The 15,293-nt window shown below is 45.9% G+C and overlaps 2 protein-coding genes across 4 annotated transcripts; one reads left to right on the plus strand and one right to left on the minus strand.

Annotated features, from left to right (window-relative positions):
- Positions 1-1,576: 1,576 nt before the first annotated feature.
- On the minus strand, positions 1,577-7,133 carry LOC111839744 (flotillin-1). Of its 3 annotated transcripts, none has more exons than XM_023803969.2 (14): positions 6,978-7,133; positions 6,011-6,071; positions 5,397-5,472; positions 5,159-5,249; positions 4,770-4,913; positions 4,538-4,657; positions 4,360-4,455; positions 4,112-4,264; positions 3,818-3,999; positions 3,661-3,706; positions 3,076-3,213; positions 2,272-2,436; positions 2,101-2,167; positions 1,591-1,674 (listed from the first exon to the last, which is right to left on the minus strand). In XM_023803969.2, exons 2-13 carry the CDS (start codon positions 6,051-6,053, stop codon positions 2,111-2,113), a joined length of 1,311 nt encoding a protein of 436 aa, XP_023659737.1. In that variant the 5' UTR covers positions 6,054-6,071; positions 6,978-7,133; the 3' UTR covers positions 1,591-1,674; positions 2,101-2,110. The 3 variants fall into 3 exon arrangements, with proteins under 3 accessions (XP_023659740.1, XP_023659737.1, XP_023659738.1); XM_023803970.2 differs by having other exon boundaries at positions 6,011-6,104; positions 6,978-7,101; XM_023803972.2 differs by lacking the exon at positions 2,101-2,167 and having other exon boundaries at positions 1,577-1,674.
- Positions 7,134-9,081: 1,948 nt separating this feature from the next.
- Positions 9,082-14,516, plus strand: LOC111839743 (tubulin beta chain-like). The gene is made up of 4 exons (XM_023803968.2): positions 9,082-9,257; positions 11,804-11,912; positions 12,064-12,174; positions 12,256-14,516. Exons 1-4 carry the CDS (start codon positions 9,201-9,203, stop codon positions 13,311-13,313), a joined length of 1,335 nt encoding a protein of 444 aa, XP_023659736.1. The 5' UTR covers positions 9,082-9,200; the 3' UTR covers positions 13,314-14,516.
- The last annotated feature ends 777 nt before the right edge of the window (positions 14,517-15,293 follow it).

Raw genomic sequence — 15,293 nt, forward strand, 5'->3', positions numbered from 1 at the left:
CCACACATACTTTAGACAAGGGGTGTGTATTTGAACAGTAATATTATCTAAACACTTATCTGAGAGTATCAGTCATTTCTTTGCAGTATTACAGCATTCAGCAGAATACAATAAGACAAGGTACATTCCAAAAAGTTACATACAACAACACAAAACCGCAAAAACCTACATTTCCTCTGTAAAGGACAGCAAGCAATGAGTAGCACCCATACACGGTGGATATACTGAGCGCTGGTCCAGGATGCCCACAGTCCATGCTGACTGGCAGACGTCGCTGGCAGGGACACAGACTGGGACACGCTTTGTCCCAGTCTGTGTGGGACCTACAGAGTGAGATTTTCTAGCAGAACACTACAGTTCACAAATAGCTTCAACTGTGGCATGTAATTCATGCAACATTATATATATGTATATGTTGTAATGGAAACATACCAACACTTTATTGGCCTGCAGCAAGATGCAGTGATGGACGGCTGAACTTCAGTGCTGAAAACAGGCTACATGTGGTGAATTGGACTAAGCATGCAGCATGACCCTCTCACTCTACTGCCAAATACATTAAAGTCGCAGAGGACATTCAATTTCCCATGTTTCTAATGACAATCACAGCAATCCCATTCTGCACACAACAGTGGAGTCAGTGTCAACAGCACAGCATCATCACAAGATACAAGCCTAAGGCAGCATCATTATAAAGACCTCGGAAAAAGCCAACAGCTGTTCCTTTGGTTTATAGGATATAAAACCCGGTGCAGTAAGGTAGAAAAGGTCAAATCAAAAAGGTACTGCAAGCTGAGCAGATGTGTGGATTTTTCTAACTGTGAAGAATATTCAAAGACCAGCACTCAGCTTATATTTATGTGTGTATTAACTAGCAACTAAATAAAATACTACATAAAACCATACATGACATGGGATAATTCAGTACATGGCAGATCCTCCCTCAAGGTCTACTGCCATCATATAAACATCTGAATGACATGTAAAAAGAAAATCTGTAAACATACTGAACAGGTACAGCAGTATATGAGGAGGACATACCACGATAAAGCAAAACAGATAGACAGGAAAGGCTTACCGACAGGGCAAAGGAAAGAACAGGCCCTTCTTATAAGAAAACACAGAGAGGTATTCGAGTTATCTTGTAAATTGGTGATGCACGAAAAACAACGTCCACATCTCCCCATGATAGAAAAAGGCAGTGAGTGTAAAAGGTCAGTCTGGAAGGAGCAGATTCTGGGGGCCTGGCTGGGCTTGGGATTTACTCAACGTCACTACATTTGCTTATCCTTTATATAAAGTGGATTATTATGATGATGATGATGATGATGATGATATATCTGACAATAACAGGATAGCAGGCCAGGTGGCACTATCAGTCTGGGGAGAGCTTACAGCCACCGCCCTGCAAGGTCAGAGTAAAGAGAGCAGGAGCAGAGTGGGGGGGACAGGGAGGCGGGTTCATGGCGGGGGGGGGGGGGGTTCATGGCGGGGAGGCGGGCTCATGAGGGGGGGGGGGGGCAGGTTCATCGTGGGGGGGTGGGTTCATGGCGGGGAGGCAGGCTCATGGGGGGGGGGGTAGGGGGCTCATGGTGGGGGGGGGGCGGTTTCATGGCGGCTCCAGCCAGTCACTGGGGTTCTTCTTCAGCCCATACGAGTACATTTACCCGAAACCTTGGGGAAGGAGACACAAAGAATCAGTACAAAATCCATTACCAGTTCACTGGTTGTTTTTTAATTACAAATAAAGCACGGGATTTGGCTCATGTAATTAAAATTATTTGAACTGTATATACAATCACTATGTATATATTTTATTCTATTTCTCAATTTCATATTACTAGTAAATTACTGATGCTATAGCTTTTGTGCATTAATTAATGAATTTATTATAGTATTAGATAACAAATATTTCCATTTATATTGAATTTGTGTAATTGAATGTCTTACAAAGAGTTTCATAATGTGTCCAACCATCTGAGACAGTTACCTTACATGCAGTCATTGTGTCACTGGTGCCTGCTAAAGTATGAGGTACTGTGATACCATCCCTAGCAAGCCTACATCCTGCCTCTCATACTCACTGCTGGCGTCACTCACATATGCATAACTATGGCTCACAGACGCCCAGAGAGACAGGACGGATGCACATAGCAGCACTGGAGGACTGGGGAATCAGACAAGAGGCGCAGAGACACTTAGAGGCGAAGAGGGCAGGACAGAGAAACACAGAGACAATCAGAGGGTGAATATGGCAGACACAGGCCTCACCTGCGAGATGCTGACTCCTGTCAGTCTCTCCACAGCCTCTGGCAGTCGGGTCATGATGTCCAGCACCTCCCCAGTCAGCTTGGCCGCTCCCACTTCAGACCCTCCACTCGACACCATGGTCACCTTCTGTGCTGCCGACAGGGGCTTGCTGATCTCTTCTGCCATCTGGTGGAAAGTGGGAAGAATACAATTCCTAAAAGGCCTGGAATTCAAGGCGGCACCGTGGTGCAGTGGTTAGCACTGCTGCCTCACACCTCTGGGACCAGCGTTCAAGATTCCATGCGTGTGGAGTTTGCATGGTCTCCCCATGGGGCTTCATCAGGATACTCCGGTTTCCCCCCACAGTCCAAAAACATGCTGAGGCTAATTGGAGTTACCAAATTACCCATAGGTGTGTGATTGTGCCCTGCAATGGGTTGGCGCCCCATCCTGGGTTGTTCCCCACATTTGCGCCCATAGGACTTTCTGCAACCCTGAATATGATCAGCAGTTGGACTAAATGGACTAAAATTCAAAGGGAAAACATGGCCCTGTGACAGGTTGGACCCTGTCCTTGGATATTCCTTGCATAGGAAAAATGGGTGGCTGGATGGAAGATAGGGACCTTGAAGGAACTAGCGACAAAATGGACTCCCCTTTACAAGCCAAGTCTGCAGAGGTTACAGTTATATTCTCTGTTTTTGTCCCTAGATTCACTATATCCAGCTTCTGGTTTCTTGTTCTCACGCAGCCATTTTAAACCTCGTGGGCTACAGACTTACACATACAGCTGACACTGTCTCAAACTCCTCCTCTGAGACTCACCAAGGGAAGTTTCTCCAGCAGCATGTCCACCATGGCCCCCTCTCTGTACTCCTTGAAGGCCTCCGCCTTCTTGCTCATTTGCTCCGCCTCTGCTTTGCCTTTGGCCTCCACTGCAAAGGCCTCTGCCTCCCCTTTCACCTGAGAGAGAGGTCAGTCACTGTTACAGTGCATAGGCTTCTGCCTCTCCTTTCAACTGAGAGAGGTCAGTCACTGTTACAGTGCATAGGCTTCTGCCTCTCCTTTCAACTGAGAGAGGTCAGTCACTGTCACACTGCATAGGCCTCAGCCTCCCCTGTCACTTGGGGGAGAGGTCAGTCACTGTCACACTGCATAGGCCTCAGCCTCCCCTGTCACTTGGGGGAGAGGTCAGTCACTGTCACACTGCATAGGCCTCAGCCTCCCCTGTCACTTGGGGGAGAGGTCAGTCACTGTCACACTGCATAGGCCTCAGCCTCCCCTGTCACTTGGGGGAGAGGTCAGTCACTGTCACACTGCATAGGTCTCTGCCTCCCCTGTCACCTGGGACAGAGGTCAGTCACTGTCACACTGCATAGGTCTCTGCCTCCCCTGTCACCTGGGACTCACTCTGATGGATTCTGCCTCAGCCTCGGCCTCCATGATGAGCTGGTGGCTGCAGACATACACAAGAGGGCAACAATCAGCACAACAGGGGACTGAAGATACAGCCTGGGCAGACTATCTGTAGCTTGCAGGCATGGAGCAAAAGGGGAGCCGGTCTCACCGCTCAGCCTCAGCCAGTTTTTCGAGGCGGTAACGCTCAGCCTCGGCTGGCTTCCGGACCTTGGCCTCCAGCTCCTTCTCCTTCCGGATGATTTCCTGCTCCTGAAGCATTATCTGCTGGGCCCTCTCCACAACCTGCACCTGCATCTTCTCCTCCTCAATGCGCTGCTTTGTCTTTGCCGCCTGTGATGAAGAGTTAGTACAGTCTGCTAGTGCTCCAGTGTTTTTGTAGGTTCCCTTAGTGTGACAGTGCTGCCTATGCTGCTCAGCAATGATACTACCTCTCTAAACACACCTGAAGCTGGTAGGCCATCTCAGACTCTGCCTTCTTGGTGTTGACTTCAATGTCATAAGCGGCTTTCTTCAGTTCATAGTCCCGCTGAGCCTTGGCCATCTCAATCTCATTGAGGTACTGAGCAGACACTTTCTCCTGCATTGCATGAGCTTCCTGCAACCAGGAGGCAGAAGCAGAGGGTGAAGGTGAGGAGGGAGGTGGAGAAGGGAGGCTACCTGGACAGGACCCACATGAGGGACATGACTCACCCGAATTACGGCATCCCTCTTGTTCTGAGCCTCCCCAATTCGGGCATCTTTCTGCACCTGAGCGGTGCGGGCCTTCCCCAGAGAGTGCAAGTAATCCTGGGGAGGGAGACAGAAGGGCAGTTTGCTGACTGACTGCACAGCGAGGGAGGTAAAGACGAGGCAGAGGGAGACATGGCACCTGGTCATCATGGACGTCTTTCAGGGTGTAGCTGACCACGCTGATGCCCATGTTGACCAAATCAGAAGACGCCACTTTGAAGACCTGCTCAGAGAACTTCTTCCTGTCCTTGTAGATCTCCTATAGACAGAGAGAGCAAAGAGCAACTCCTGCGACAGCATGAGGCATAAGCTGGTGCCTACATGTGTGAGATGCATTTTTCTGCGCTCCTGTGCAGCTGCACATCATGTACCTCTACAGTCAAGTGAGCGATGATGGCCCTCTGGTGGCCCTCTAGAGTCTCCAGGGCGATCTGGGCAATCTCGCCTTCTGATTTCCCCATGAACATCTGACAAGCTGCTGCTAGCATCTCCTTGTTCTGACCCTGAATCTTCATCTATGGATGGATCATGATTCAAGAAATGCACATCAGTCAATGACAGCCTGACTACACAGCACAGCAGAAAGACACTGAACATTGGCACTGGGCACAGTGTACATAAAGACTGCACACAGCCATTTCACATATGCTGTACATACTGTATACAGCACACACTGTATGGATCAAGACCTTGGCTGCACAGTGAACAATGCACATGGCCATTCCGCAGACACTGCATGGTAAACCGATGTTCAGTGTACCTGGGCAATGCCAGTCACAGAAATGGGCACGCCGTGTCTGGTGTACACTTTGTCACTCTTCACATTTAGGGTTAGGGTGTTCAGAGAGATCCTGAAAAAGACAGAAGCGGAGAGGCAGTGTGCATCAGAATACCTCACACAATACTGTCATTATCACTGCAGAGGAAAATAACCAACGTCTGATCACACCAGCTCTAAGGCCAGCAGCTGGCTAAGTGCAGAGGGACTGAATGTTTACCTTTGGATCTGCTGAACACAGGGGACGACGAAGACCCGACCACCCGCGATCATGAGGGGAGGCGAGCGACAGAAACCTATGGAGAGTGCACATCGTCTTATGCAAGAGTGTGGAAAGCCGGTCATGTATGTTTGAAGGGTCGATGTGTGTATGTGCATGTGACAGATTTTATTCTATTTTGTTTATCTTGGACTAATTTCCAAAACATTTCAGCGATACAATATTGTTTTTTTTTTTTGTCCAAGTGTGACAGCAAATCCCCGGAATGGCTGCGACATCCCAAAGGAGAGATTTGGGGAGCAAAGATTTGTTCTTCAAGCCAGCCAGCAACATTTCACTTTTTGAAGAATAGAAGAAATACTTTTTATTATAATGCAGTATATACTGTATTGGTAAATAGATAAGTTGCTTTAAATATAATTTTCTCTGGCAGCCTAAGACTTTTGCACAGTCCTCCTATATTTATGTAAGAGTATCAAAAATACTGGTTGTGTATGAAAGATCAGCTTTATGTATTTTATTAAGCATACTCAGCATATGTTTTAAGTAACTTATTTCATTTAAAATTGTGGACAACATTATAAAGCATTTCAGCCATACATGCAGCACCCTACCTGACACCACCATTGCCTCATTGGGCCCGCACGTGTAGAACATCTTGAGTTGAATCTAGGACTGCAGAAATATGTGCATAAACCTGTACAAACACTGGCCAAAAGTCATCTAAATTTAACATTTTCCACAATAACTGGGTATTTGCAGTATTGTACAATTATATGTACATGTGAAAAATAAAAATACACTAATAAAAAAGCACTGTTTAGATTTAGCGAAGGAATCCTGACTCACAGAGCCTTTCATACAGGTACGGTGTAATTTTGACCGAAGAATGCGTGTGTGTAATTTTCAGTACAAGTGGAACGTGTTTTTCCTTGGAACTATTGATCCCTAATGCATTAGAAAATCATTTAATTTCATTTCGAAAATGTGCATTATTATGTTACCACGACTACTGTATTGCTTAGTCCAGGTATAATTATTTTATTTATTTATCAATTTATTTCGTAACCTGAATAAACTCGTCCAGAATCCCAGGGTGTGGACATTTAAATCGAATTAAAGGGCTTTCTGAAGAGCAGCAATTATACAGACTTTTATTTGTAGGAAATTAAGAAAAATGTACAAAACACGACCGTTATCGTATATCACAACAGAAAGCTTCTTCATGAGGATAACCCCACCCAGCTCGGGACATTATCCCGACCCCCCAGCTAGCCTACTACTGAATAGCTAACTGCTATTCATCGCATCTGGCGGCGCAGATGAAGCCGTCGTTCATTAACCCCCAACACTGTACACTTTCATTAGTATAAATTATATTAATAAATAATCATAAATAAAACATTCAGGAGTAATATAACGTTTTAAATACAACTTTACCAAGCCAATGGAAAATAGCAGCATGCTAATGTCACGTTTAGGCAAGTTTTCCACCATTTACTGAAGTAATGGACCACAAACGCGACACTTGGAATGTGGACGGACCCCGTATTGCTCAATATATGAGCGAGATCCACTTACCAATAGCGTATTATCGCTGCAAAAGCGAAACACCGTACGTCTCTGGAAAGCCGCAGGTCCGTCCGCTGCTATGGCGTTACGTCACAATATAATGTTTGGCTGCACGTCGGGTGCGCCGGAGTCTCCCTCTGCGCGCGGTTCATCGGGAGCGAATCCACGCCCTCGTCCTCATGGGAACCACATAATATCCTGTGCAGCTGATGCCTCTTCTTTTTTAATCTTGGATGGAGCGTATGTTTATTCGAAACGGAAGAATATTGTTCTTCATATTTACATTTTTAAATCAGTTCTAGAAGCTAAAGTTGAATGCCATGTCAGTAATTACCCAAGAAGTGTAGTTTTGTGTGTTTAGGTTCGGATTTATTTCGCAAATGGTAATTTCTAATACCCACTCTGTAGGTAGCCTACACCTATAACGCATAACATTGTAAGAAACTGCCAGCCATAATAGGGAATAATCACTTGACGACAGGTGATTTTTTATTTTCAGTCATACCGCTTAAGCTTGTGTTTTATCTATTTTATTGCTTCCGATACGCAAGATGCGCATCTTACGCCACAACGGAGAACGTGTGACGACAGATGTAAAACATAATGTGACACATTAAACAAATAAGGCTAAACTCAAGTTACTGCGCATATTATCTAAGTCATTATGTAAATATAATCTAACATTTAAGATAATAGGAAGAACGCGCTTCTGTAATGCTTGACCGGAGTTTTAAAGTGAGACATCAATTGCTGTAATATCATGGCTGTGAACTCCCATTCCTGCTGCAGTCCTACAGGTTTCAGAATACACACGTGATTCCCCCCAGAACATAAATGAGACTTGGCAGCCAAATAAATGCTTAAAACAACTGCTATTCTGCAGTGAATTAGGGAGATACAGCCACTGTTTTTTCTATTGTTCATCCTTGAATGCTTTGTAAGACACATCCTTCCCCTCCCCCTCGTTTTTGCTACACCACCAGAACAGTAAATCATCCTAGCTCATAGACATAGAATACGCACTGATAGTAAACATCATTGTCAAAACATCATCTCATGAAATACAACAAAAAGGCTTAAAAGCTTGCTTCACCTTTACCTTTAATATGGTCTATTTCAGGAATACAGCAACTGAGCAGCTGGTTTCAGGAATGTAAGTCCCATAATACATTTTACTACATTGTTGGCAATTAATCAGAAAGGCTGTTTTGGTACACAATGCATTTCATACACAAAACAGAAAACCTTTATTGCCGCCGCGTAGTGTATGTACATCGAACCACTCCAGTGACAATGCAAAAATTATATATAGTGTAAACAAAAATATACAAATATACATGTGTTGAGAATTTTACAAGGATAAAGAAAACTGAGTGAGGAGTGAAGCGCAAGGAGGTGTTACCAAATAAACTGACAAATAATGATATTTAATTCCGGGGGGTAGGAACAGGGCGGATGTGTACACCCAATATTTAATTTGTCTTCGTTCGTCCCCCTATAAATAAGCCTTTGCTTTGCAATTAAGTCTCCCTCTACATTAAACTCTCTGCTACGCCATTGTTTTACTCAATATTTAACTGATTCTATTAAAGAGTAATTCATACTTAAATACTCTATTCGCCCATTATCTATTTAAAACGATACCATTATAACGCATTGGACCGTTCAGACATAATTCAGCACCAGGGTTAACTCCCCTATTGATGAACATTTAAATCTACTATACTGTACTCTATTATCATTCATAACGTACAACGTCATCTACATTTTACTTAATAGATAACATTTGTCATTGATTAAATGGCCCTCTTGGTGTTACTCATTTTTGCGTTTTATGTTTAAATACATGTGTTTAAATCTTCGATCAATTCGGATTTATTACGAACAATGACTGCATGACTACTCCCTTTCCACACAGCGTAGTCCCTATAAAGCGCAGAAACAACTTCCGGCCCTTAGCTTCGCGTCTAAGAAACCCCATCGCTATAGCATATTCCACACAGACCAATAAGATTAGAGTTCTCCCGGCATCTGTTGTTCATCGCCAATCACAAGTCGCAGCCTCGTTTTGGCCGCCGTCCAAATATATAAATCCTTTGTCCCGTTATAATTGTATTAAAGGGTATCTTGTGCAGCGTAGGCATTGCTTGTGGAGTGACGAACAGTACTTTCGTATCTCAGACAAAACTTTGTCTTTATATATTTACTATAACTTTTACATAGGCAGACAAGATGAGGGAAATCGTGCATATTCAAGCTGGTCAGTGTGGTAATCAAATTGGGGCTAAGGTAAGAGTGGCGGTAGCGATCATAGCTCAGTGGCAAGTGACAGATATTTTGGATAAATAGTATTTGCTAATTATTGTTTGCTTGTGCATATCATTTTAAAAATGTTTTACGGAATATGAAGGTTAGAGTATGGTTATTTTCCAACGAATATATTGTTTGCTACATTTTTGAGAAAATGATGCATTACGCATTAAGTCGGCATCTGCGTTATATTAAAAATGTTAGTAACGCGTTTTATTTACTTCACTGGACTGATTGTCTAGATGTGATTTTTTTCCTTGGGCGTTGTGACCTGATTTTCTCTGCCCCTCCCTTACATGAACAGCTGAATCTGCTTCTTTACACCATTAAAATTTACATTCTAGTTGGTTGAAAATAACGTCCAGAAAACATGTTGATGTTTTGCAAATGTCTGTGGCTCCAGAAATAAAATGTATAAATGCAGTGAGTGGCAGCGTAGCGGGGCGGGCGGTCTCTTTGTCTGGCCCCGCGGAGAACGGCGCCGCGTGTCCATCCCCGTATCCTCTGCGCCTGTTTTACCGGTACTTTGACGGACTATAAAAATGGGTGTGGCGGCTGCGACCCCGAGGGGAAAGCATGCTCTTTCGGCGAGTGTCTCTCTCGTAGCGGGTAAGGACGCGAGGAGCTCTTCTAGCCCGGCACTCTGGAGCAGCCGGTGTCAGTGGATGGGCAGGCAGCTCCATCGTGGTCTCCCATTCACCATCCTCTCGTCACCCATCACGGGCTCCCATTGTGTGGACCCTTTGTATGGGGCGCGTCTTTTTCTGTCTTTTTTTTGTAGTTGTGTCAGTCGGTGACGTAATGCACGGTGTGTTTTTTGCATTTGAGGGTCTGGGCGTTTACCCCGCAGTGACTTTGGGTCGGGAGCGGAGCTGATTTGCAGTTAACTATAATATTTGTTTACTCATTATGTAGATGATTTAAGATTTAATCTTATTTACTGTATGCCTTTTCATTAAAATTATAATAACCTTTATTCCTGTACCTGTGTTTGGCAAAATTGCATAACATTAAACACTAAATACTTACAAAGTATGCATTTTCATTTAAATCCGTTTGTATTAGAATTTCATTTGTGTGGTTCAAGTGGTCCTCTCTAAGAGTAGGTCTTTACCCTTATTAAAGAGGGCTATTCGTTTTTTTATGTTTTTATGATTAATGCAGAGTGCGACACTTGTAATGTATCAGCGCTCTTCCCAGGTTCTCTGTCTGTGACTGGCAGCTCTGCGACAAAAGCTTCAGACCAGTATCACTAGGCAACACAGCAAGTACAGTAGCAAATGGGTTTTAAAACCCGAATGACCGCCTGGTGTCAGATCAATGGTTTTCGAAGTTATTTGGGTTTAATGGGGGGTTGAAATAGAGGATGTCAGTGATGCAGCTGCCGTGGCACATGAAGGGGCAGCATTAGGTGGCGTAAGCAAAGCACTGAGGTCCACACAGGACCTGTGATCATTGGCTCCAGTCCCATCGGGGTGTGGTGTCTGCTTTTTTTAATTGGACATGCTTGGTGTGCTATCATTGGTCCATTAATTTATGAAGTGTTACTGTTTCATTAGAAAGATATATTTGTGTCTTGTAATTTGTGTTTTATGCATTTTTATACCAAAATTATATTCTAAATTATTGCATTCTAAATTTGAATTAGTTCTGAAGTGTATTTCCAAAAACATAGAGCATGTAATACCTGGTAGAAGTGTTACACTCAGTACATGAGGCACTTTGCGGTTTTTAAATGCATTTGATCTTGATTTACTTTGTAATATCAGTTTAGAAGAACAGAACATCTAATAGTCTGCATTCAGTAGTCTGTTGGGTACCAGTCAGTTGGATGTCAGTCATTTTCCCTGATACACATGCAGTAAACATATCTCAGCCTGCTCCCAGTAATTAATATAGTCATTGAACAAGTCTGTCTTTTATACTAAAAAATGCTAAAAAAGCCTGTGCTCTGAGCGAGTGCACTGAGGCTGCAAGCTGAGCAGTGACTGGCAGTGACGTGGCCGCAGGGCTGGGTTCCATTCCGCCATTCCACACAACAGCCGAGGCGACGTCAGGAATGCATCTGCACCACTTGGCATTTTAAATAGCATCCACTGACATCTTGGAAATGACCTATTTGGTCATCAGCTGAACTAACCAACTGAACTATTTGGCTAAATAGAGAGAGAACTTAACATTTACCCAAGTTCAGGCTGCACTGATTGGTACCGAGGGTGTCGTCTCTTTGCTGAAATGTCGGACTTATTGTTGGGGGAAAAGTGTGTGACTGTGTGTGTGTATGACTGTGTGTGTGTGTGAGAGAGCGAGAGACTGTGTGTGTGAGTTAGAATAAAGGCAGTTGTTAACAGTCAGTTGTTTCTTTCAGGCTGTCTATAAGAATGGGTATGTGTCTTAAACACGCAAAAATGGCTTCCCACTATGAATATCAATGAGTAGTGCTGGGACACGGATGTCTACTGGAAATATACTGAGGTGTTCATTCCTGGAGCTGCTTGTAAGGTGTTTGCTCTCTCCCTTTGAAGTTCTGGGAAGTGATCAGCGATGAGCATGGAATTGACCCCACCGGCACGTACCACGGTGACAGCGACCTGCAGCTGGACAGGATCAGTGTCTATTACAATGAGGCCACAGGTAGTGCTTTCTGCCTCGGCGGAGGAGGGGGCCAGACCCGGGGGGCCAGGAGCTGGGCACCCTGCCTCCCTACTGGCATTGCTGCCTGCCTATAGCTTCCCTGCATTATTGAGCTGCTGTGTGTATTTCCCTCTTCCCGTCTCTTATGGAGGTGGCAAGTATGTGCCCAGAGCCATCCTGGTGGACCTGGAACCTGGCACCATGGACTCTGTGAGATCTGGACCCTTTGGACAGATCTTCAGGCCCGATAACTTTGTGTTTGGTAAGTTAGACTAAGACTTTGTTTGGTCTTCGTGGTCCCTGTCCTTGGGCTCTGGTGCACATGCCTCTCTGTCCCTCACAGGCCAGAGTGGAGCTGGAAACAACTGGGCCAAGGGTCACTACACAGAAGGGGCGGAGCTGGTGGACTCGGTGCTGGACGTGGTGAGGAAGGAGTCGGAGAGCTGCGACTGCCTGCAGGGCTTCCAGCTGACGCACTCGCTGGGCGGGGGCACCGGCTCGGGCATGGGCACCCTGCTCATCAGCAAGATCCGTGAGGAGTACCCCGACCGCATCATGAACACCTTCAGCGTGGTGCCCTCCCCCAAGGTCTCCGACACCGTGGTGGAGCCCTACAACGCCACGCTCTCCGTGCACCAGCTGGTGGAGAACACGGACGAGACCTACTGTATCGACAATGAGGCGCTCTACGACATCTGCTTCCGCACGCTGAAGCTGACCACGCCCACCTATGGGGATCTGAATCACCTGGTGTCGGCCACCATGAGTGGCGTCACCACCTGCCTGCGCTTCCCCGGCCAGCTCAATGCCGATCTCCGCAAGCTGGCCGTCAACATGGTTCCCTTCCCCCGTCTTCACTTCTTCATGCCTGGGTTTGCCCCCCTCACCAGCAGAGGGAGCCAGCAGTACCGCGCCCTCACAGTGCCTGAGCTCACTCAGCAAGTGTTTGATGCTAAGAACATGATGGCGGCCTGCGACCCGCGTCACGGCCGCTACCTGACGGTGGCCGCCGTCTTCCGCGGCCGCATGTCCATGAAGGAGGTGGACGAGCAGATGCTGAACGTGCAGAACAAGAACAGCAGCTACTTCGTGGAATGGATCCCCAACAACGTTAAAACAGCCGTTTGTGACATTCCTCCCAGAGGGCTCAAGATGGCCGTCACCTTCATCGGCAACAGCACGGCCATCCAGGAGCTCTTCAAGCGCATCTCCGAGCAGTTTACCGCCATGTTCCGCCGCAAGGCCTTCTTGCACTGGTACACCGGCGAGGGCATGGATGAGATGGAGTTCACCGAGGCCGAAAGCAACATGAACGACCTGGTGTCTGAGTACCAGCAGTATCAGGACGCCACCGCGGAGGAGGAGGGCGAGTTTGAGGAGGAGGCAGAAGATGAGGCATAAATAAGAAACGAGAGGGATTTTTTGGGGGGTGGGGGTGGGCTGGGGGGGTTAAAGGTGTGACCAGAGGAAGGAGGCTGAATGTAATACCAGGAGAGTGCCAAGATGTCAGCCAACCAATCGGGAACCAGTACTCAAATTCTACATGGACACACCTACCTAGAAGTAGCTTAATGAAAAGAAACCAGAGGATGAATGGAATAAGGTGTGTAGAACGTAAGGGACAGGGTTCCTGTTTCTCTAGGTGGGTTACAAAGCATTCCAGAATAAAATGATGGGGAAAATAACCCAAAGCAAAACTATGAAAAGCACAGTAAGTTTCTGTACAGCTGAGGTAAAGACCCCAAAGCACTGAGCACGGGCTGGACATGAGGTGAAACGTGCCAACACATAAATCCGGCCACAAACCAATCGGAAGGAAGCAGGAATGTGTGAGAGTACAGCGTGAAGGGCCAGAAGGAAAGCTGATCAGTCTGTTTTACTTTAGTTTCCATTGGTATCTTCAATTTTAAAATGGTTTTGTTAACAGTTGTTATGCTAATTCAACTTCAAGGTGCAAAGTACGGTTGTGAGGTAGTATCCTGTTACCACCCGCTGTAGCAGGATTAGTAAGTTCCAGAATGTGGAAACTTTCAGATGCATAAACAGGCAAGGGATGCGCTGCGAGGCGTAAAAAGAGTGTAAATACCAGCAGCGGGAGCGCTGAACAAGGGAGGGAGGAGCAAGCCGGGTGCTGCGGCAGCTCAGGTGGCCCTCGTCCGGACGCCAGCCACCGTCTCGGCGGGGCTGTTATGGGAGCCGCACAGAGGATGTGATGCCTGCATTTATGGCACGCATGGCCATCGACCGCAGTCAGGAGGCCGTGCTTGGATTCACACTCGCAGCGGAGATCTTTAGGCCTTGGCATGAGTGCTTGGCTCATTTGATCATGTTTTTAATGCATTGTTGGTGGGTCACTAGGGTTGTAGGGTCTGTGCAGCACAACCTGCTGTTTAGATCTCTTACACATTGGTGATCGTCGCCATGCACGCCCCCACAAACCCAATGTTTATGTGTTGAGCCGTTTTGTCCTATCAGAACCTCCTGTTGGATTTTTAATTATTGCAATATTATTTTGCTTAATACTTTTTTTAAAAAAAAGATGCTTTGTGATGGAAAAGATTGAACCTCTGAGATGAAATAAAAGGCATTTTTGTAAAAATCGAATTTTTTTGCTTCCGTGAGTTTGTCGACATGAAATACAGAGAGCCTCATCATCTCTAAAATATGAAAAACAGTGCAGCATACACATTCACACACACACACACATACACATGAACTGGAGAATATAATCACGTTTAATGAAGTTCACTTTTGTCTTCGGATAAAGACCTAATCAGACCATAATGAGGAAGGTCAGTACTCCTATTTCCTTAGTTACTGTTCTGTATCTGTCCATCTAACCATGGATCCTGTTCAGTGATGAAGACGGGCCTGACGTCATTCCCAGGCAGCAAAGGCCCAAGGCAAAGGACCACCTTCGAGCCTAATCCAGTCATCTGGAAGGTGGCCACACTACAGGCAATTTCGAGACCCCGGTTAGCCTACATGCATGTATTGGAACAGGAGGAAACCCGAAGACTGCCAGTAGAACACACACTCCTCACACGCAGGACAGGACAAATGAGTGTCCATCCGCAGAAGCGTCACCTCGCAGAGCTGACTGCTGAGTCACCTGATGGCTGTATGTAGCGTTAGGAAATGTAGTGGGTGGTAGGAATCCTTAAAAGACTTCCAATGAGGATTAACATCAGTGTGTGACAAAATAAAACATCCCAAGTTTGAAATCTGTTTACCTCCCAGTGAGTTCACTGGTTTTCCCTGCAGGTGGCAGTGTTGTTTCTGTCTGCTACCCTCCATTCACCCAAACACACAGAGAACACCCTCTGCAGATGAACACATCAAAAGCCAGTGCATCCAGGACTATATTCAGTGCAGGAAGAC

Source organism: Paramormyrops kingsleyae, chromosome 23, assembly GCF_048594095.1.
Source record: "Paramormyrops kingsleyae isolate MSU_618 chromosome 23, PKINGS_0.4, whole genome shotgun sequence".
NCBI classification, from domain to species: Eukaryota; Metazoa; Chordata; class Actinopteri; order Osteoglossiformes; family Mormyridae; genus Paramormyrops; species Paramormyrops kingsleyae.

Coding starts and splice junctions, on each gene's coding strand:
- LOC111839743 (XM_023803968.2), top strand. CDS start 9,201: ATGAGGGAAATCGTGCATATTCAAGCTGGTCAGTGTGGTAATCAAATT. Junction 11,913..12,063: donor CTATTACAATGAGGCCACAG/GTAGTGCTTTCT, acceptor TCTCTTATGGAG/GTGGCAAGTATGTGCCCAGA. Junction 12,175..12,255: donor GCCCGATAACTTTGTGTTTG/GTAAGTTAGACT, acceptor TGTCCCTCACAG/GCCAGAGTGGAGCTGGAAAC.
- LOC111839744 (XM_023803969.2), bottom strand. CDS start 6,053: ATGTTCTACACGTGCGGGCCCAATGAGGCAATGGTGGTGTCAG. Junction 3,707..3,817: donor AAACTGGCTGAGGCTGAGCG/GTGAGACCGGCT, acceptor GTATGTCTGCAG/CCACCAGCTCATCATGGAGG. Junction 3,214..3,660: donor CTGAGGCAGAATCCATCAGA/GTGAGTCCCAGG, acceptor CCTCTCTCTCAG/GTGAAAGGGGAGGCAGAGGC.